Genomic DNA, 22,018 nt, shown 5'->3' on the forward strand with positions numbered 1-22,018 from the left:
AGCTGGAGAGAAGCTCAAGCTGAGAGAAGCGGAGCCACGCACACAGCTGCCCCTCACTGGTAAGCAGCTGCAATTTGTGGGGAATCATACATGTACGTCCTTAGGAACAAAGACTGTCCTGGTAACCTTACAGCTTATTCTCCTTATTGACAATCAGACAGTTTATGAGCCTGAAACATGGGACCAAATTGAGGTCAAGGTGTGGGACTCTGCTACTAAAAACGACAAGGTTGCGGTGGGATTGCTCAGCACCTGGCGAGCAATCTCTGAGGCCTTAAAGAGCCCTGTGGGACCACAGTCAGAAACGTGTGGTTTGCCAGACAGTGAGGGAGCTGCGGGCTCCTTTACTGATCCTTCTGCTACGCCATGGGCCCCTCTGCTGCTACAGCCATCCAAGGCTTTTGCTGTTCCACCCCCTGCTGACCTGGACGTGCCTTTTGACCCAGGCCTATTGGCCTTGAAAAGGAGACTGGTATGTTTTTATTCGATCCAGGAAGATTAAGATACATAAGGCCTGAAGACCGAGTTGCTTGACAACTTAAAGCGAGACATATTGGTCAAAAGGAATGGAAAATGGAGACTTGTATGTAATCAAGAAAAGGAATGGGAAATGGAGACTGTTAAGTCGTGGAACTTCAAGGATTCTTTGTTACCTTTTCTGCTTGTGATTATGTATAGGCGTACTCGATTTTAGTAAGTAATAGAACTTAAAGTATTGTTTGTTACCTTTCCTGATTGTGCGTATGTGTAGGCATACTCGGGTTTAGTATGTAAAGCAACGTGCTGTATATTTAGAAAATTGATGTTTGTGTGTGCGTGTTGGTGGAGCGTAGACTCCCCGCACACCCAGCGCTGTTTACTTGCCTTTTATACCTTTTAGAAATATTTGTTTTATAAATATTACAAAATTCAGATTGAGTTGAGACCTCATTTATAACACTTTGGAGACTCAGGAGTTGGCCTCAGCGATCCTCGTGGCTCCCTTCCAGCTCAGGACATTCTGTGGTTCTATGACCCCACTGGAGAAGTGGTGAAAGGCGACAACCAGACCAAGATACGGTAGGTTTGCCAGGATGGATTTTGGTGCCGAAGTTTCCTCCTCAAGTCTACTTCAGCCATGAGCTAGGGACGGCCCTCTGTGTGGTAACAGGCCCTGGTGCTGAGGTCACAGTGTATCCCTCCTACATCCCTCTGCTGTGCGTGCCAGCTGTGGCCCAGTTGCTTGTGGGGCCGGTAGGAGGAGGACCCAGAGAGAGCGTTGTGTCTATCTGGGGACATCCTGCTGCGATGGAGAGGCTGAGAGCCCTTAGCGGTGAGGGGCAGCGGGAGGGAGGTTGGGGGCTGAAGCAGGACCGTTCCCAGCAGGCTGCTCGGGGCTGCGTCTCCTGCAGAGATTTCTCTCCCAGCTGGCCAAGATCCTCGTCCCTACCAGCTCCAGCCCCCTGCGGCCAGCAGCACCGATGACACCTGCTCCGTTCTTTCCTTCCTTCCAGGTGTGGGCTGCTGGCCCAGACGTAGCCGTCGCCAGGGCAGAGGCAGGGTGCCAGGGCCAGTCCCTGAAGCGGCCCCGACCTCTGCCAGTGTTGTGACTTCTCTGCTAGCGCGCCTGCAAGACGAGGAGGTGAGCTGGGGGCTCCCCACCATGATGCAGCGGGGGGAGCAGGGGGAGCCTGTGCCTGGCGGCACCTCTGCCCTCCTGGTTTTGTCATCCAGAAGCCCCGGCACAGGGAAGTGCCCAGCCTGGAGCTTCTCAAGGAGCAGTCATTTGCCCGGGCCCCATCCCAAGGTCCCCTGGCTGCCCAAGCCCAGAGGCCAGGGGCTTTGTGTCCCTCTTGCAGCTTCCCAGCCCCAGCAGCACATCCCTAGGCTCTGCAGAGCGAGGGCGGGCAGCTGGCGGCGCGCTGGCAAGAGGAGCAAAGCAAGTGCAAGTGATCCCTATGGTGCTCTGTCCCCAGGGCGACAGAGCGCAGACTTACTGCGAGCTGGAGACCGTCTTGTGGGGAGATGACAGCTGCCTGCAGTGCGGTGTCGTCAACCGGCTGCTAGCAGAGGTGTCCTGGGACCTGACAGCTGACCAGGTGAGATGGTGCTCTTGGAAGGCGAGGGGAGCAGCCTGCCAGGCATTGGAGGGCAATGCGGAGCACACAGGCAGGTTTTGCTGGCCTTGGGGCCCCACAGAGGCTCTTGAGCCAACCTGAGCCTCTGTTTCAGGGCGTGACGGAAGACACGAAGGTGGCTGCCAGTGACGTCCTGGTGGCTCTGGCCCGCTCCCACTTCAGCTTCGTGCTAGCCGAGCTCCTGGCCCAGCTGAATGCCCCAGGGCAGATCTCCAAGGAGTTCGTGCTCATCACTGTGGGCAAACTCCTCAGCACCAACGGTACGGTCCAGCACCGCCATCCTCCCTCCCTCCCTCCTTCCCTCCCTCCCCTCCCGCTTTGGGCCAGGCTGGGAGAGCTGGGATAGAAAGGGATCCTTCCCCTCTCCACGCAAGCCGTGCTGAGCTGGGGGGCACCGTGGCTGCAGCGCCTCCTCCCTCGCTGCCAGTGCCGGCTGGGGGCTCTGACCGTGGCCACTCTCCGCTCTCTTCGCAGCCCTGCAGTGCATCCCCTTCATGCGCGTGGTGCTGTTGGGGCTGCGCACCGTGGTGGGCCAGTTAGGGAGCGGCCGGATCCTGCGTGCTGCCTGCGGTGGTGAGTGGACCCTGGGGAGGGGCAGGGGCAGGGGCAGGGGCAGGGGCAGGGGCAGGGGCAGGGCAGCCCCTGGCACCTCGCTCTGGTCTCAGAGCGGGCATGGCGGGCCTGAGCCCACGCTGCTGCCATCCCAAAGCGTTGGGGGCGCCTGGAAAGGGTGGCTGAAGGTTTCTGTGGGCTGGAGGTGAAGGTGCCCGGGAACTCCTGGGTCCCTTTGCTGCCTTCCTGGGCTTTCCTACCGGGTGAATGTGCCCTGATGGGCAAAAATGGGGCTTCCAGCAGGCTGGCGGGGGGTGCCGCTCCCTTCCCTGCTCCAGGCTCCTTTTTCTCTTCTCTTGCTGCAGCTCTGGAGCAGTGGGCCAAAGTGGTCAACGTTTACATCTGCACCTGGAAAGGATGCTCCTTGCCTGCTACGGAGAAGGAGCAGCTCTACGAAAACCTTGCCCAGGTGTTCTGCTCTGTGCCAAGCACCTTGCTGGACTGCCAGGAGGAAGAGGTGAGAAGTGCTGCTTTCCCAGCTGGGGACGGCAGCAGGGATGTCCCCTGTGCCTGTGCCTCTGTCTGTGCCCAGCGGGCTGGCTGCAAAAGGCCCCAGACTGGCTCTGTGCCTGGGGCTGGGGGCTCCCTGCGGGGAAGCAGCTGAAGCCCAGGGCATTTGGGCAGGCAGGGCGGGGGGTGAGGGGTGGGGAAAACCTCTCTGCCCTCCAGAGCAAGCCCATCTCCTGCAGGGCAGAAGGGAAAGGGCAAGGGGAAGGCCTCTCTGTGGGCAGGGCAGACCTTCAGCCTTTGACGCTGGGCCTCCCCGCTTCCTCTCCAGGACAAGCAAGCCGTCATCGGGGCCGTGACTCCCTTGATGCGTGTCCTCCTGCACAAGGAGGAGCACCGGGAGCATGTCTGGGAGCAGCTCCTCTGGCTCCTGCACCAGTACCGGACGGTGCAAGACGCCTCCAGGGTGACCAAGGTGAGGTGTGGCGCAGGGCCTGGCACGGCCGTGGGGTCTGTGCAAGTGGCACGAGGGCTCAGGGGCTGTTTGCACAGGGAGCTCTGTGGCTGTGCACAGTTGCTCCATTTGCAAGTGGCTTGACATGGCTTCGGCCCTTTCTTCCTCTCCCGTTCTCTTGCAGAGCCTCCTTTCTTTCCTGGAGGCCCTGGAGCAAGTTCAGATCCCCGTCCCCAAGGGCAAGTGTCTTGCCATTAACAGCGTCGTGTACAGCGAGGTAAGGGGAGCCTGCACCCACACAGCCACAGCAATTCCCTCTTGGCTGAGTCTCGGGAGGACTCCAGAGCCCCGAGTCTTTGAATGCTGCTCAGCCTTGGCTCCTGGGTGGCTCCTGGGTGCTCCAGACCTGTGCGTGGGTCCCTGGGGATGCTGTGGGGTGGGCTGGGTTTTGGCTGGGGGTCCTCTTGCCACCAGTGCCCAGGGAGATGAGAGCTGGTAGCGCTGTTTCTTTTCGGGCCCTCTCAATGCTGCTGGGACTTTCTCCACCATGTTCCCACCTTGTTCCCACAGCTCACTGCCGACACCAAAGAGCACAGCCAGGACCAGAAGGCAGAGCTGAGCCAGTGCATCCTGCTGCAAGGTAAGGAGAGGAGCTGTGGCGATGCCCCATGGTGTCCCGGCAGCTCTCTCCCAAAGCTCAGCAATGGGGGTAAGCTGCTTGCTAATGCAGGATGGGATTTCCTCCCCACAGCTCGCATCTGCCCAGAGGAGACGATCCTGTTCCTGGAGTCCCAGCTGGGCCACGAGAGGGAGGCCGTGCGCATGGCAGCCCTGGGTCTGCTCGGTGCTCTGGCACGCTGTGACGGTCAGTACTGCGGGGTCAGGGCTTGGAGGGCTCTCTTCCGCCCTCTGGGCTGTGCCTCCACGCATGCCTCACTGGATCTCTTGCAGAGCCCGCGATGGCAGAGAAGCTGCCCCAGGTGGTGGAGGCTGTCAAGCGTGTGTGCAGGGACCCCAGCATGCGGGTGAGCTGCTTTGGGAAGGGACTGTGCCGTCGGGGTTGGGGTCGGGGTCGGGGTCGGGGTCGGGGTCGGGGTCGGGGTCGGGGTCGGGGTCGGGGTCGGGGTGGGAGAGCAACCTTTTCCCTCAGGGCAGAGGCAGAGCCCGGCAAGGCTGGACTAGAAGGGCTCGGACCCAGGCAGCCATTTCCCCGCTCCTTCGTGTTTACCGGAGGGAGGGCTGACAGCCAGAGGTGATGCCGCTGCCAGCATGGGCAGGTCCCCGTGTCCCTGTGCTAAGCACACTTGACCCCTGGCAGGTGAGGAGGGCAGTTCTGCACTTCATCAGGGAGCTGCTCAGTGCCAATGCCCAGAGCTGCTCAGCGTGGGACGTTGTGGGCTACATCTTCAGCGAGTTCAGCCGGAGCTCGAGCAGAAGGGTAAGGCCAGCGTGCAACATCTTCCCTGGGGAGATCTGCTGCCAGGAGGCTGGCATGGGAGCCTGCTGGGGCCACGCCTGAGCCTTCTGGGGCAGGAACTGAGAGCAAGCGGGGCGGGGGGTTCCCAATGGTGTCTTGCAGGCTGCGGGACTCCTGTCTGCCCAGGAAGCCCAGGAAGAAGGAGCTCTCCAAGGGCTGTGCATGGACGTCCTGGGGTCACTGGACATCTCTGTGAGAGGGATGGCCAAAGTAAGTCCTCCTCTGTCCTGCTGCTGCTGCTGCTGCTCCTCTCCTCTCCTCTCCGTCAGGCCATTTGTTCCTAGCCCCCTTTGCACACCTGAAGGCTCCCCCCCAGCATGCTCTCAAATGCTCAGGGAGATGCACACCATCCTCCCCATCTCTGAGCTGAGGCAGAAATGCTGACGGGCTGAATTGTCTCATTGCCTACAGCTCCTGTGGCCGAGGCTGCTGATCTATGTGATGCCAGCCAAGTACACGGGCATGCTGATCCCCCTCTCGCGCTGTCTCCGCGCCCTGGCTGAGAGCAATGAGCTGACAGCAGGGCACGAGCATCACGAACTGGATCCCGATGTCCTCAACGCCCTGTTGCAAGGTAGGAGTAGCAACTCCCCCAATGCTGACCTCTGGGTCTGCGCCCTGCAGGGACGGCAGCGTGGCAGGGCACGGTGTGGCTCGGCATCTCACCCAGCATTTCTTTCTCCCCGCAGACACGACGCTGACTCCGCACAACTTGCTGGCTCGCCTGCTGGTGGTGGCGGGGTCTCCTTTTGCGGGCAGTGACCTCCAAGCTGCTGCCTTGCTGGTGCTGCAGAGCCTCCACAGCAGGATCCACGGAGCTGTGGGGGCCACGTGGAACAGCGAGATTCCCCTGCTGCTGCAGTACCTCCAAGGTAAAGTGCTGCTGGGGAGGGGGAAAGGGAGGGAGGGCATGGCAAGTCAGCTTCCCAGCATGGCTAAGGGGAATCCCCGCCTGGTGCCCAGTGCTTGTTCTGCTGCCGTTTCGTTTCCCTGCCGGGGAGCCAGCACTGAAGCTGGGGGGAGCGGTCCCACAGCCATCCATTCGTCCCGGCCCTGGTGGCACCTCCATGGCCCTGCTGGGGCGGTGCTTGTGGGGAGGGACGGACGGCTGCCTCTGGAGCGGGTGCAGCCACCAGCTTCCCTGGGCCAGGCCAGCTTTGCAGCAGCTCTTCTGTTGTGGCTTGGTCCCAAGCAAGGTTTTTGTCTTCTTTCTAGGAGGAAAGGGGAACATCCCAGACGCTGCCGAGTGGGAGCGCCGTCTGCTTCAGGTACTGCAGCCCTGGGAGGCGTAGCATATAGATAGAGGTGGCATTCCCCAGCTGGCAGGGGTGTTTCCCAGGCACCCCACTCCTCCTCCTAGAGGAGTCTCTCCCTTCTCCCACGGGCCACAGCTCTCGTGGAAGGCCACTCTGGCGTGGCCGTGTGCCTTGGCACTGCCTCTTCCTGCTTGTCAAAGGCCAAGAAGCATTCGCTTCCTCTCCTGTTCTCTCCTGCAGTTCCTGAGGGCATCCCTGGAAACCATCGGGGACGACGCCTGGATCAAGCGCCTGAGCTGTGCGCTGAGCCAGCGGCTGGACAGCTCTCCCAGCAGCTCTGGGGAGAAGGTCGGTTCCCTGCTCGGCTCTCCCCTGGCAGCGCAGCCACGGGGCCCCCGCCCACGTGCGGGGCTGGGGCTGGGGCTGCAGGCGCTGCTCTGCCCACGAGGGCTGTCTGCGCTGCTTCCCCGGCCCTTGCCCCCCGCGGCCTTTCCCTCCGTGCTGAGCGGGGCTGGCGAAAGCCCATCCCTGCGTCCGGGCTCGGCTGCTCCCCGTGCGCTGGCGCCTGTCCTGCTCTGGCCCCGTTGCAGCACGCCAGGCTCTTGCTGCATCTCAGGCTCGGCTTCTTCCCTTGCAGGCTTTCCTGTACAAGGCTCTTGGGACGACGCTGGGAGCTTGTCAGGAACTCCCACACGTCCAAGAGAACCTGCTGCACCATCTGACGAGAGCACAACCTGAGGAGCCATCTGAGGCCCAGGTGAGCTTCCCTGCTCTGTCCCTGGGCCCTGCTCCAGGCCTTTTCCAGCTCCTCATCGCTTCCCGCCACTGTGAACGACTGGGCCTGTGCCAACTGTCCCTCGCTCTTTTGTTGCAGGGAATCATTTCTCTCGTCTGCCAAGCCGCCGACAGCCACTTCCGCCTGGCCTTGGAGACACTGACAACATTTGCTGCCACCTCGAGCAGTGTCCGGGGCCTTAGGGTTTCCAGAGGCAGGAAGGTGAGGTGTTTGGGGTTTCCCTCCCTGGCTGTCTTCCACCTGCTCTTCATCGTGGGCTGTGGGGGGCCATGGGGCGGACGTCTCACAGCATCTCTTGCAACGCAGACGACCCAGGCCAGCAGGAGAGCTGAGGCCACTTGCAGGGCTGTCATGCTCGCCCACAGCAGCATGGCACTGCGTGCCTCCAAGGAACAACTGCTCGCCCACGTGGAGGCAGACATCGCGGGCAACATCCTGCTGCTCTCCATCTCCAGCAGCCAGGTGAGAGCTCGGGGCGTGCAGGGGCAGGGCTGCACCTGAGCTGGGCCGTCTCTTTCTCAGGGTCCCCCGAGGAATGGTTTGTCCCAGCAGGAAGATCCAAGGCCTTCCCCTAGATTTCCCCCGTGGGCTCATGTTCCTCTCGCAGCCCGTGGCCCTTCCTCCAGTTCCAAGGGTTTTCTTCTCTCTTGGGCCCCAGAACTTGCAGACCAATCTTGCCCTGGCGCAGAGCATCCTTGAGGTCGGCTGTGCCATCCACGCTGCGGGGAACTTGGGCAGCTTCCATCCTGTCCTGAAGCACAAGCTGCTGCTGATCCTGCAGGTGAGTGCCCAGAGCCAGGGCTGTCTTGCAGGGGAGTTTGGGGCCATGCCAGGAGGCAGGAAGGTCTCCCTCAGCCGCGTGGGAGCTCCTGGAGCCGTGTCCCCAGCTGGTGGGGGGGGCCCTTGGGTGCTGGCAGGCAGTGGCCATGGCTGGGCAGCCGCTGGGGAGCTGCTCCATCCTGCAGCGCCCCTGTGGGAGCTGCGGGAGCACTGCAGCCAGTGTCTGGCAGGAGTGCCCGTCCCCAGGCAGGTTGCGAGAGCTCTCCTGTGCCCAATGCCCACTTGGCAACTTTCTCTTGCAGAACTTGATGAAGACGACTCTCTGGGGCTTCCCGGCAGCGTCCCTGCACCTGAAGGTGATTCTGGCCCTGGAGCAGTGGAGGTAAGAGCGAGGAGCTGCGGGGGCTGTGAGGCGGGATGACGTTCCTCCTGTCGGGGAGCTCCCAAAGAGCAGCACTCCCTGCCACAGCCTAGGCTGGTTGGATTTGGGGCTGTCAATGAGGACAAGCCCAGATGCCATGTGACCCTCTCTGGAGAGTGCTAGGAAATCCTCTTTTTTTGTTTCCCCTTGCCAGCAAGCTGGAGATCTCGTTCAGCAGCAAGGAAATTTGCAGCCTGCTGTCTGACTGCTGCCGGGCCATCCTGCCACTTCCTTCAGCGGCTGAGCAGACTGGGGAGATCAGGAATGCAGAGCAGGCAGTGCTGCAGCTCCAGGTAACTTGCTGTCCCTTCCCTGCCCACCTCTCGCTCAGGACAAGCTGCCCTCCCCAGCACAAGCTGTGTGCTGGCAGCAGCCATGATCCTGCATCTGCGTCCCTCTCGTCCGCTTTCAGTCTCTGCACATGGCCACGAAGGCTCTGGGCCGGCTCATGGCAGTCCTGCTCAAGGCAAAGCCAAGCCCTGTCGACTTGGTAGACATCGCCGAGGTGAGTATCCATGGGGCGCTGGGGCAAGCGTCCCTCCTGTCACCAGTGGGGAATTAGCAGAGGAGCAGGAACCTCCTGCTGCCATGCCAGGTGACTGTGAGCTCGGGGAGGCCAAGAAGTGGGCCCTGCATGGGGGAAAGCCAAGAGGCAGCCCCTGGCTGGCTGCAGCAGGGAGCTGGCTGCAGGGAAAAGCTCCTGGGTGGGAGCAGGTGCGTCTGAAGAGAGTGGGGCAGTGCCGCAGGGAAAGTGCCAGGAAGGGAGGGAAATGGAGAGGGATGGTGGGAAGGGAAAGATGCCCCTTGGCAGACAGAGCTGCTTTGCCCCAGGTGCTGTGGTTCTGGCTCTCCTCGGACGATCCGTGGGTGTGCAAGAAAGCCCTGCAGGTCTGCGCCCAGCTGCTGGAGGACTGCAGAGATGGAGTGGCTTTTCAGGTGAGGAAGGATGCCCAGCGTGTGCCCCCAGCTGCAAGGGGGCCTGGCAGGGCAGCTCTGCCCAGCTGTGCACGGGCTGTGGGGTCCCCCAGCGCAGCGCTCTGGGGTGGCCCCTGTGCCCAGTCCTGGCCTGAGCAGGGCGCAGCTGGGAGACGCAAGGGAGTGCTGGGGCCACCTCCAGCCCTTGTTCTTCCTCTCGCCCCTGCAGACAAGAGGTGCCTACCTGCCGTTTGGCACCTTGGCGGGATTGCTGGGGCCTCTGACCTGTGAGCCCACGAGCAGCTCCCGCCAGCTGGCCGCTGCCTGCCTCAGCTCCCTTCTCCACATCCAAGGTGAGTGTGAGTAGAGCAGGCGCCTGCCGGCCCTCTGCCCCGCCTGGCCCTAGCGGGAACCTGGCAAGGGCCATCCCGCTGCAGCGAGTTCAAGACTGACTCCCCTGGCCTTCAGCAAAGGCTGGGAAGGGAAGTTCAGTTGCCCTAAGTGGGACTCCCCTTTTCTCCCCGTGCTCGTTGCAGCCAAGGCCACGAACAGGCTGTTGGAGACAGACGACCCTGCGAGCTTGTGTGAGGGGCTGAGTGCTCGCAGCGACGCCTCTCAGCAGCTCCAGACCTCCATCCGCATCGCAGAGGTAAGGAGTGCCCTCAAGCTTGCCTTATGTTCTGAAGAGCTGGAGCGGAGCCGTGACGGGCTCTCGATCTCTCCTGGTTCTTGCATCTTTCCAGGTCGTTTGCAAAAACGTCCCCAAAGAACAGGCCGCAGACTTCATGAATGCCATCCTGGGGCCCTTCCGGCATTCCAGAGGAAGGCGTGTGTGTGCTGCAGGCAACTGGATGCTCACCTTTCTGGAAGCGTGTGGCAAGGACATTGGTCCAGACGTAAGAGACATTTTGCCATGCCTTGGACTTTTTTGCTTTGGCTGTCGCACCACACATCTTGCCGTTTGTGTGCTAAAGAAGCTCTCGGTGCAGAGTCAGGGCTCGGGCAGGGTGCTAGGGGTGAAATTTCGCCTTCGAGCGTGAAAGCGTGGCAAGGGAGCAGGCGTGGCTCATGGGCTGAACGTCCATGTTCCCGTGCCAAGACGTTCTTTCTCCCCTGCTTCTTTCAGGTGCGAGGAATCGTCTCCGCCCTGCACACCTGCACAGAGTCCATGCTGGAGCCCTCGTTCGTGTACTTTGTGCAGCAAGCGGTGCTGATCCTGGCCCGCCATCACCGGGAGCTCACGATAAACGTCATCCTTGAGAAGTTTGTGCCTCTGGACAGGTACATGCGCTCCTCCCTTTCCTGCTGGGCTCAGAGAGCCGTAGCTTGCCTCCCCTCCCCTAGGGCGATCCAAGGGGAGCAGCAGCTCCTTCTCCTCCAGCCAAATGTCGGAGGTGTGCTTGTAGCACTGGTAACAGAGCATACAGGCTCATGGTTGCACATCTCTTGGCAGAAACACACTGGAGCTGTGGAGGACTCTGGGGAGAGCCAGCATTGGCCTCGGTGTGCTGAAGCACTTAGCGAGGAAGCTGAACAGAGTGGGAGACGACAGCTGCCAGCCCAGCTCGCCCACTCGCAGGCTGCACGCCCACCAGCCTTCTCCGGAGTCCTTGACTGTACGTTCGGTGGCAGAGGCTTTGTGCCTGCTCCCCCACTCCCAGTCCGAGGGCAAGGCGTTGGGTGCCCTTTGCAAGTGTCTCTGCTGCAGTGTCTCAGCAGTAGCAGTTCGGGACGGCCGGGACAGCCGCTGCTCCCAGGCTGCAAGGCTGTCCCGGAGACGGGGCGTGCAGGCAGTAGAAGTGCCCCAGGCAGCCAGCGGGCCGGGGCTGGTGGCAAAGCTCTTGTTTAACAGGTGCTTGTCGGGTGCTCTCATTTCCCTGCAGGTCACCCGTGCCATCTCCGTAATGGTGTCCGTGCAGTACAAGGAGGGGGTCCAGTGCTTGCTTCCCTCCCTCCTCCCTGGGCTCCTGCTGCAGCTCAGCAAGGCACTGGGGGAAGAGATGCTGTCTGCGCCCCTCAGCCCCTGGAGAGGGCACGCTGAGGATCAGCGGCAAGAGGGCAACGTGTGCAGGTCAGGAGCAGGAGGGGCAGGGCAAGGGGTCTTGAATTGCCTAGCCAAGCATGCTTGGTTGTTTCCTGTCCTGCTTCCTAGGCGGGAGGCCACTTGAGGCTGCAGATTTGCTTTTTTCCTCCCATCCCTGTTTGTTTGGGGCTTTCTTTTCTCTGTTTTTCTCTCTGTCATTCTTGCACGATGGCTTGTGCAAAGTTGGTTTTCACTGTGGTAGAGATGTCTGTGTGCTGAGGGTCTTCCTGGGCGGTGACTCCCAGGGAGCACAAGCACAGCTGCCACATCCTCGCAGGGTTTGTGGCCCAGCTCTGGCCACGGGCAGCTGTGCTTTCCTGCCGTGGAGGCTCTGCCGGTGTAATTCCCGGCCTGTCAGGGTGCACCAAGCATTGCACTCAGGCGGTGCTGCCTCCCTGGGGAGGTTTGAGTGCTCACATCAGTCCCCCCACAACACAACACAACACAACAGGGCACCTTGCCAGGGCTTAAATAGACAGTTGCTTTTTTGGCCGGCTTTTGCCACAGACCTGGTGGCTACAGAGCGTTGCCTCTGCACTTCTTTGCCTCTCTCTCCGTCGCTGGAGCTTGGGATGAGTGAAGAAGCGGCTCGTAAAGCTGCTGAGCATTCTTGCTCTGCTAAGTCCCTGTAAGTTCTGTAAGATCCCTGCGGAACACTGCTCTGATCTGAGACTTCTCTGGCTCTTGCTCTTTCCCAGGCCTTTCTGCAAAACTCTCATGGCAGTGCTGAGCAAATGCACTGAGAAGAGCTGGCTGAGGCCGTTCTGGAGGCAGAAAATGTCGGCGCTGCTGGAGAGCCCCCGCACTTATGCCGAGGGCATGTGCCTCCTGACGAGGTGAGAGCCCCAGGGCAGCATCTCGCCTTCTTCTCGGTGGCTGCGCCCAGGGGAACGGCTGCCGGGGCCCGTTCCTGCGTGCTCGGGGAGCTCTGTGCAGGGCAGAGCAGCGCCTGTGCTGGAGGAGGGCAAGTCCGCGGTGGCAGCCTGCAGCCTTCCCACTTGACCGGGCGTTGCCCCTTGTGCTCTTTGTGCAGTGTCCTGCTCCGTGCCCAGCTCATCTCCCGGGAGCTGATTGAGATCTTCTCCCAGTGGTTGCGCTACCCATCAGCAAACCTGCAGCTGACGGCCATGGCTTTCTTTGCTGAGGTGAGGCAGTAGGAGGGCAGGGGGGCTCCCCAGGGCTTTTCTGAAAGACATTGCTGCTTGGGCTGCCTCTTGCTGTGGGGAGAGATGAGAAGCAAGCGTCCCCATCGAGACTCCTTTGTGCGAAGCCTGCTTGTGTGCTGTGCCTGGGCTGAGGTTGTGTCCTGACTCTCGTGGCTGTGTTGCTCTGTTGCAGCTGATGAAGGAGCCGCCTCTTGAGAAGAGGAACGTCCTGAAGATTCTGCGTGTCTTGGCTGAGAAAGCACAGCACCGAAGCAGCACCATAAGGCAGCTGGCAGCGAGAGCTCTGGGCAACGCAGCCGGCAGCATGCCCGTGGAGGTGAGACGGATTTCCCTGCACTCTGACTGCAGGGATATTCCCCTCCCTAGCAAGACCCTGGGGGAGAGCTGCTTCAAGGGCCTGGACAGAGCGGCAAAGGCAAAAGCAGGGCTCCTTTCCCTGATGCCAGCAGGGCTGCCGAGGGCAAATTGGGTGCCAAACGTCAGAGTAAAAAAGTCTGTGCACGTCTTTGGCTTTGCAGGTGCGGAAGCACGGGAGACAAGTTGTCCAGGTGCTGCAACAGAGCCTGGCGGACACTGCCTGTCCCGAGGTGGTTGCAGAAAGCATGCTGGCGCTAGCTGAGCTCGTGAGGGTGCTGCAGGCAGTGAACTTGGGATCGGCCTTTGAAGACATCGCCAGGGCCACCAAGATGTTCTTCGAGTCTGTGAGTGAAGCCAGCTCTTGCTGCCGCTGCTCTGAGAAGCGTGGGGTGGGCAGGGGCCTGCACGCGCTGCCTGGATGGCCTCTGCTGGCTGAGTGCCTGCTTCGGCCTCGTTACCCAGCTGACAAACGGCTTTCTGCTTGCAGGAAGAAGAGTACCTTCGCTACTCGGCCTTGCGCCTCTATTCAGTCCTGGCCTCCTCAGCCTCGAGCAAGCGGTCGTTCTTTGCCGGAGAAGTGGCGGAAACATGGGTCAGCCTTTTCCTGCACCTCCGGGATCCCGACGTTGCAGTTGCCAGCGTAAGTGCCCTTGGAGGTTGCTCCCAAAGCCCCAGAAAGCTGCGTGGCCACGGCCCAGGCGTGGCTGGCTGAGCTCCCTGGGCAGGTCCCACACACGCTGCTGGAGGAGGAATGACGGCACAACTCTCTTTTTCAGATGTGCAAGATCACCTTCAGTCTCTGTGCTCCATTTATGGGGCTGAGGCGGCCACAGGACATCATCTCTCTCTGCGAGAGGCTGGGTGCACAAGAGCTGCAGGATGCGCTCTGCACTTACCTGGTAAGGAAGCTGTGCTCCAGCGAGACGTCAGGGCCCTGTGGCCCTGCCCTGCCTCTCCCCTTCCCCCTGCCCCAGCTGGCTGAGGGGCAACAGAAGGCATCTTTCTGGACCCTGTGAACTTGTGCCTTCCTGTCTTGCCCTAGGCCAGAAACGCCCCCCCCATGTTGGAGAGGCTCCATACCGTAGCCAGGAGAGGCTTCCTAGAGAACGGGCAGAGGCTGCACCCATCGACCTTCGAAATCCTTGGTGAGAGCCCGCACTGGAACTTCCCACTCCCTTTCCTGACCAGGGAGCTGTAGGGGCCTCTGCTTTCTCTTTGCTCTTTCCTCCGGGCCCTGCCTTTGCAGAACAGGGCACACACCGTGCTGTGTCCCATGGCTGAAGATGGGGTAGACAGGGACGCAGGGCTTTGCCTTGCAACCTGCCTCCGAGTTCCTTCAAAAGCTTGAGCAAGCATCGAGGAGTGATCTGGAGATCAGGGATCCAGCAAGCATCAGGAGTGATCAGGGGGCACAGCTGCCTGGGCTGGCTGCTCACAGCTCTGTCTGTCTTGTTGCAGCTTTCCAGGGCCCGAGCAGCACTGAGGACACCCGAGCGTGGAGAAGGCAGACAAGGCCCTAGGTGACCGTGGCACCCTTTGGCAATAAAACTCTGTACATGTACGTGGTCTCAGCGCTCGCTGTGTCCTTGGGGAAATCCAACTCCACGTGGCCTCCCCTCTGCGGACAAAAGGTCTTTTTCGTAGGGCCCGGGGAGCAAACGACGCCCCTCCAAATTTGTTTCCTCCCTTAAAAAGAAACTTAACTTCCTTAACTTCCCTGAAAAAGAAACTGCTTGCCACTCCTCTTCCCAACGTGTCCAATTCATGAGAAGCGCAGAGAACGTATACTACTCTAACCTGGATCTTAACTTTTTCCCCCAGGTTTCACTAAAGAGCCCTTTGCACCCTTTGCACATTCCAGGAACTCATCTTGGGCATCTTTGGAAAACTGCTCTCCAAAGCAGTTCTCAACATGCGCTTCTGGGATGGTTTTACTCGGGTGGGCAGCTGAGCTCCACCACAACCACTCTCTCACTCCCCCTCCTCAAAGAGGAACAGGGAGAAAAGAGGATGCAAAGGGCTTGAGGGTTGAGATAAGGACGGGGAGATTGCTCAACAATGATCGTGACAGGCCAGAGTAGGGAGACAGTCACATTTATTGCCTTTTCCTAACAAGCTAGAGAAGCGAGAAACAAAGGAAAGAAACCCAAAAGGCCATCCACCCTCTTCCACCTCCTCCCCCCAGGCGGCGCAGGGGAATGGGGGCTGTGGTCAGTCTATGGCACTTCACTGCTCCTTCTTGGTCACTCTTGTCCTCTGTGCTGTGGAGTCGCTCCCATGGGATGCCATCCTTCCCAAACTGATCCTGCGGGTGCCTTGGTTGTAAGCATCTTGGTGCTCTGAACAAGAGAACTAGGTGGGGAAACAAGATTTTATACATACCTATGAGTAGGCAAAATTGCATTAAAAAATCTCTCCATCATCAATTTCAGCTCATAACAAAACCGCAGAAAATATACACAGGAGACTCCAAACTTCATCTTTACCGCACAGGTCAAAAATGGGGCAACAATGCTAAAATCAGAAGAATAGCTTCCTAGGATCTGACCAAAGGTTCATCTGCTCCGCTGTTCTGTACCCAACAGCAGCAAAAAGCAGTTGTCTAGAGAACAGAATAAAAATAGGACAAGCACATAATACCTCCCCTAGGTACCTTCCTGCTATTCAAGCCATTTGCAGCTCAGGACTCTTTGAGCCACCCATGGTATTTTATGTGACATACTTCTCATTGGACTTCTATTCCAAGAATTATTCCAAACTCTGCTTAAACCCATGGAAACTTTTAGCATACACCAGCATCTACAGCAAAGATTCTTCATATTGTCTGAAGAGCAATTTATTTGCTTCGAGCCTCTTCTGTCTGATGTAAGTTCCTCACATTCCTTTCTATCGCAATAGACAATTTAGTCTGTTAGGTTATTAGTCTCTAAACACTATGCCTATGCCTGTGGTGATTTTGGAGACCTTGCATCTCCAGTAAGACTTAATTTTTCCAGGATAGAAAGTCCTATTATATACATGTGCTCGTTTTATTGTTTCCCTCCCATATTGTATACTTTTGGAGATGTGGGGAATCAGAAACATAGTTTTAATGATGTTGGGAAACTATGGAGCCAGTGGCATGGAAGTTTTAGTTTTCTACTCCTTCCTGCTTATTTATTTATTTATTTATTTATTTATTTATTGAATGAATGAATGCTATGCATTGAATGGATACTTTTATGGAAACTGTCAATAATGGGGAACAAGGCCTTGCTCCTGAGTGGCACATGCCAGCTCAGAGTCAATCTGCCTGTGTTTGAAACAAGGACTCTTTTTCCTGTGTGCATCATTTACCTGCACTGATTTTATCAGCCATTTTATTGACTGGTCACTCAGTCTTACAAGGTCTTTCTGACCTCATTTCTAACACCTTCCCTCATCCTCACTAATCTGAATGTCTTCATATATAAGCAAACTATTTTATCTCATTGCTTCTCTCCCTTTCCAGGTAGTTGCTGAACACAAAAGAAAATGCCAATATGAATTACTGTAGAATTCCACTGGTGACTTCCCCTTACAGCTTCCCTTCCTATCTTCTCATCAATCATTCTTCCATGCAGGGACATTTTTATCCCCATTGTTTTGAAATTACAGTCCAAATATGGTAAAATATAGAAAGGCAAAAAGACCCAAATCTGCCAATCTGGCCAATGCCCACAGACTTCTTGTCATTGCCGATTTGTGAAATGTTGAATTTCCCAAAGAAATCAAGAAACCCCAAACATTTGATTTTTCAAATGAAACGGCAGGTGCAGACAACAAACGTATCAAAACCTAAGATACCTGTTCATGTGACTTTCCTATCATCCAAGTCTTTCACCTTCTAGAAGAGATATTTCATGACTCTTCACTCACAGGAACTTGTGTGGAACAAGTTGTGAACTTGTTCATAATGAGTGGTTAGTATACAATTTACTTATAACAAGTGAATAAGACATTGTTAATGTTAGCTACCAGAACTACATTTAGCTACATGTTTATGTGTAACATAGACATGTCTGCATTTAGCATCATGTTGTTCTTGACCCTTTGTGTTGTTGCTCTGTTGTGGTAGCTCTGTCAGACATACTAGATTAAACCTATGAGGAAGGATACCATTTTTATCTGACCCAACACAGGTTGCAAAATTCATCTGTAAATAGATCTATTTATATAGCAACAGAAAGTTAGTAACAGAACAAAGACATCAAGGGTTTTTTCTCTCTTTAAATGCTGTGTGAGTTAACTGTGGTTTAATAGATCTGAATCTGAAAGCAAGTTTTGTTGCAGAATTTTTCAGAAATATGATGGTTCAAAACAGAGAGTCACTGTAATGTTTTGGTGGCTCAAAGATGTCTTTGTTTTGCTTTTAAAGCATTTAACAAGAACTGTGTCTTAAATTTAAAGCCTTCAAGGAGATACTGTGGGAAAAGACATACAAGAACTACTTTAAATTCCATTTTTTCTTGTATGCCATTCCTCCATGTTTATGCATTACACTTACTATAAATTTCTGAAATATTCTTTGGTATTTTGATTAGGGTCAGGTCTCCTGCCTCAGAGGTGGAAGATTTAAGTACTGGCGCAGAGAGTCAGTATTTCATTAGAGTTAGAAGTTAATCTGAATACAGTATAATAACTTCAACCTTAAATACCATTCAACCATACAAAAACTAATTCCTGGCCTCCAAACTAAACTGAGAATATAGGACTGAGAAAAGAAAGATGATAAAACAAATCTTCCTCCCTTGCTTTTCTAGCCTACTTGCAAATCCAGCCAAAATATGTTAGAGGTTAATTTTTAAAATGTCAAAACAATTTTTGACATTCAGTTTGTCTGGATTTTTTTTTAAGCTAATGGCCAAATAAGTCCAAAAATTGCTACCAGCTTCCGAATGATCAACTGCTCACTGAAATGGTTGCCCAGATATGTTCTGTGTTTTCATTTACTTTTGTTGTTGTTGTTATAATGATTACAAGAATCTTGGATTATGTTTTATAATATTAATAAAAAAGTTTAGTTTGATCCAGAACATCATAATTTTCCCCATTCACTCTTCCAACCATTTCTTTTACAGCTTGGAGGACGTTGGCCGTAAATCGGTAAGAACAATGAAAGGGCTTAAGATTTACGAATATCCTGCTACAAAACAGTAGTATTAGTAAAACATTGTTTTAGAAATTTGAAGCATGAAGGACAAGGGAAAGCTGATTTTGAAGTCTCAGAAAGAAATCTGAATGTGAAACACCAGAATAGTTGCTATTAAGATGTGTAGAGGCTTAGAAAAGGAGTGCTTGAACAAGAGGAAAGTGAACTGCTTCAGGGCAACAGGAGTAAGAGAGAAATAGAGCCAAAGTTGCTATCCAGAGGCCATCAAAAAAGGAGCAGAGAAGAATAGTTTCCAGTCAGAAAGAAACATGGTAAAATGGCCGTAATTGCAGTAGTGATTAATGTATTCTGGCACTAGTGACCTTAGCTTTCCAAGTCTTCAAAGGGTATGATTAAGATTTTTGGTAGAAACACTGTAGTCGGAGTATTCATAAAACAATCCTCTTTAATTTCATTGGTCTATAAGTTAGGTGTTATTTACCAAGAAAAATGTAAGGTTATGTTCCTTGTTTCTGATGGTTATGACCTTTAACTAATGTGGCAATCGTTGCTGCTAATGTTAGGATTCAACGGTGATTTTCTATTCACAGATACTTTTCAGAAACATTTCCATCACAGGCAAGAACTCCTGTTGGCATAAGTGGACAATTCTCATCATAATTTCATGTAACAAATCTGAACTTTGGCTTATCCTTCAAAAAAAAAAAACAAAAACAAAAACAAACAAACAAACAAAAAAACCTTCTGAGTTGTCCTTAAAATAAATGTAGCTACATTTATACATGTAATAATATTCCTTGAAGTAAAGAACAGAACAATAACCAGTACAGCCGAAGCGATCGGCTCCAGGGCAGACGCGTTCTGCAGCAGAGTGGGGGATTGGACAGGCAGGGATAATTTTTCCAGCACTGAGCCCACTCAAGGGAGCCACCAGGACCCGGCAGACCTAGTGAGGGAGGTGAAGGAGGCGAGAACGAGACGTAGGCGTTCGCAATGACCAGGAACATGGCGAACAAGACGGGCAAACAGGGCGTGGTGCGTCAGAAGGGAGTGGCGCAGCAGTTGGCGCAGCAGTTCACAAAGGCAAGGCGAGCAGGCAGGGCAGCGCCCTCCCCCCCGCCCATACGAACACCTCCTCTAACAGTGGTCTACCACTAGCTCAGCTGCAATGGTCTCCACCAGGCACAGTGCGCTCTCCAGGAAGTCTGTACGCACCCAGTCCGACTGCCCGCTCAAAACTGCGGCAGTTCAGGTCTCCTGGTGCAGGGAGTGCCTGAGCCTGTTGCTACCACCTGCGGGGGGCAAAGAGACTGTGTGTGAGGTGTGAGCAGGTGGGCGACCTGGTCTGCCTTGTGGCAGAACTCAAGGACGAGTCAAGAGGTTGAGGGATATCAGGGAGTGTGAGCGGGAGATAGACTTGTGGAGCAACTCCCTGCGCAGCCTGAAGGACACGTACCGGGGAGAGACCCCCAAATGGGGGTGGACCCCCTGCCCTGCTGCTGTCAGGCAGAGGACCTAGGAGTTGAGGAGGAATGGAAACAGGTCCCTGCTCGGCATCGCAGGCGATGCCCCCTCCTACAGGCCCCACCTTCCCAGGTGCCCTTATGCAACAGGTTTGAGGCCCTGCAGCTTGAGAGACCGGTAACTGAGGAAGAGGTGGAAAGTCTACCCAGGAGGATGCCTAGGGCAAGGAAGTCGACTCCACGCCTCAGGACTGCCTCCACCAGGACAGAAAGAAGGGTGATTGTTGTGGGCAACTCCCTTCTCAGGGGAACAGAGGGACCTATTTGTCCGCCTGACCCTACCCATTGGGAAGTCTGCTGCCTCCCTGGGGCCAGGGTCAGGGACATTGCCAGAAAGCTTCCCAACCTGGTTCGCCCCTCTGACCATTATCCTCTTTTAATAATCCAGGCTGGCAGTGATGACACTGAAGAGAGAAGCCTGAAGACTATCAAATGGGACTTTAGGGGACTGGGACGGTTAGTGGATGGAGCAGGAGTACAGGTGGTGTTTTCGTCCATTCCTACGGTGGCAGGGAGGGGTACAGAGAGGACACAGAATGCCCACCTAATAAACACATAGCTCAGAGGCTGGTGCCAACACAGAAATTTTGTTTTTTTTTGACCATGGGGCGCTTTACTCAGCACCCGGCCTGATGGCCACAGACAGATCCCTATCTCTAAGGGGAAAACGGATCTTAGTCCAGGAGCTGTCAGGGCTCATTGAGAGGGCTTTAAATTAGGTGAGAAGGGGGACAGGGCTGAAACAAGGCTTGTTAGAGCTGTGCCAGGGGTAACAATGGCAAGGCTGGGAGAGAAGGCAATGTCAACTGGTGGTTAGCAAATGTGACGCCCATCTACAAGAAGGGCCAGAGGGCAGACCCAGGAAACTATAGGCCTGTCAGTTTGACTTCAGTGCCAGGGAAGCTCATGGAGCAGATTATCTTGAGTGTCATCACGCAGTACTTATACTGCGGGTCACTAGTGGCATTCGCCAGGGCTCAGTACTGGGGCCGGTCCTCTTTAATATCTTCATCGATGATCTGGACGAGGGGATCGAGTGCACCCTCAGTAAATTCGCAGATGACACCAAGTTAGGTGCGTGTCTCGATCTGCTCGAGGGTAGGAAAGCTCTGCAGGAGGATCTGGATAGGCTGCACCGATGGGCTGAGGTCAACTGCATGAAGTTCAACAAGGCCAAGTGCTGGGTCCTGCACCTGGGGCGCAATAACCCCAAGCAGAGCTACAGGCTGGGAGAGGAATGGTTGGAGATCTGCCAGGCAGAGAAGGAGCTGGGAGTGATGGTTGATAGTCGGCTGAATATGAGCCAGCAGTGTGCTCAGGTGGCCAAGAAGGCCAACGGCATCCTGGCTTGTATAAGAAGCAGTGTGGCCAGCAGGGCTAGGGAAGTGATTGTCCCCCTGTACTCGGCTCTGGTGAGGCCGCACCTCGAGTACTGTGTTCAGTTTTGGGCCCCTCGCTACAAGAAGGACATCGAGGTGCTCGAAAGAGTCCAGAGAAGGGCGACAAAACTGGTGAGGGGTCTGGAGAACAAGTCCTATGAGGAGCAGCTGAGGGAGCTGGGCTTGTTCAGCCTGGAGAAGAGGAGGCTCAGGGGTGACCTTATTGCTCTTTATAAGTACATTAAAGGAGGCTGTAGAGAGGTGGGGGTTGGTCTATTCTCCCACGTGCCTGGTGACAGGACGAGGGGGAACAGGCTAAAGTTGTGCCAGGGGTGTTTTAGGTTGGATATTAGGAAGAACTTCTTTACTGAGAGGGTAGTGAGGCATTGGAATGGGCTGCCCAGGGAAGTGGTGGAGTCACCATCCCTGGAGGTCTTTAAAAGACATTTAGATGTTGAACTTAGTGATACGGTTTAGTGGAGGACTTGTTAGTGTTAGGTCAGAGGTTGGACTCGATGATCTTGAGGTCTCTTCCAACCTGTGAAATATTTCTTCCCGTAATCTAATTACAGCTCAAAAATACAGATATAATCTGTGTCACATCAATTGCCAACATTCATAGTTTATCATGAAAAACAAAAGCATTGCATACATTCCATAGAAACCATTTGTGCAAGACAATATTGATTTATGTGTATGCTAATAAAATTGCAAAGATGCCAGCCAGGAACATAAAGGAGATCCAGTAAAGAGAAGTAAAGCACAGTCAGATAATTTGACACCAAAAAGGAGCGGTCATGTGGTTTGGCAAGGTGTAAGAGAGAACATTCTTTCACCTGTCAGGGACAACATGTTCAGGTTTTAGTGACATAAACAACTCATTTAATTTTCTTGTACAATGGCAAGCACATCTATACAGAATAGAAGGCCCTGAAGCTATAAATGCATGAAGAACTGAAGCTCAAAAGATTTGTTCGTGTTACTACAATTGCAAATAAAATTATAACCTGCCTTGTTAGTAAAATTTTTGTGGAATGTGTTTAATGTGGTGCACAACACTTTGTCTGTTGTGCTCCTTTATCCTATAATTCAGGTTCAGAGACA

At 55.2% G+C, this 22,018-nt stretch overlaps 1 protein-coding gene across 1 annotated transcript; it reads left to right on the top strand.

Annotated features, from left to right (window-relative positions):
- Positions 1-1,117: 1,117 nt before the first annotated feature.
- On the top strand, positions 1,118-15,962 carry LOC113843619 (maestro heat-like repeat-containing protein family member 2B). Its single transcript, XM_072037658.1, has 39 exons — positions 1,118-1,312; positions 1,494-1,621; positions 1,956-2,078; positions 2,212-2,377; positions 2,592-2,690; positions 3,035-3,186; positions 3,508-3,651; positions 3,815-3,907; positions 4,201-4,270; positions 4,382-4,495; positions 4,582-4,655; positions 4,949-5,068; positions 5,210-5,317; positions 5,519-5,681; positions 5,797-5,979; positions 6,323-6,375; positions 6,604-6,711; positions 7,001-7,120; positions 7,238-7,360; positions 7,466-7,621; positions 7,818-7,940; positions 8,242-8,321; positions 8,515-8,653; positions 8,773-8,865; positions 9,192-9,296; positions 9,505-9,628; positions 9,812-9,924; positions 10,019-10,171; positions 10,402-10,556; positions 10,729-10,891; positions 11,159-11,346; positions 12,057-12,194; positions 12,392-12,503; positions 12,697-12,840; positions 13,043-13,225; positions 13,369-13,521; positions 13,658-13,780; positions 13,924-14,026; positions 14,340-15,962. The coding sequence occupies exons 1-39, from the start codon at positions 1,288-1,290 to the stop codon at positions 14,399-14,401; spliced, it is 4,776 nt and encodes a 1,591-aa protein (XP_071893759.1). The 5' UTR covers positions 1,118-1,287; the 3' UTR covers positions 14,402-15,962.
- Positions 15,963-22,018: the final 6,056 nt, after the last annotated feature.

Source organism: Anas platyrhynchos, chromosome 4 (assembly GCF_047663525.1).
Source record: "Anas platyrhynchos isolate ZD024472 breed Pekin duck chromosome 4, IASCAAS_PekinDuck_T2T, whole genome shotgun sequence".
NCBI classification, from domain to species: domain Eukaryota; kingdom Metazoa; phylum Chordata; class Aves; order Anseriformes; family Anatidae; genus Anas; species Anas platyrhynchos.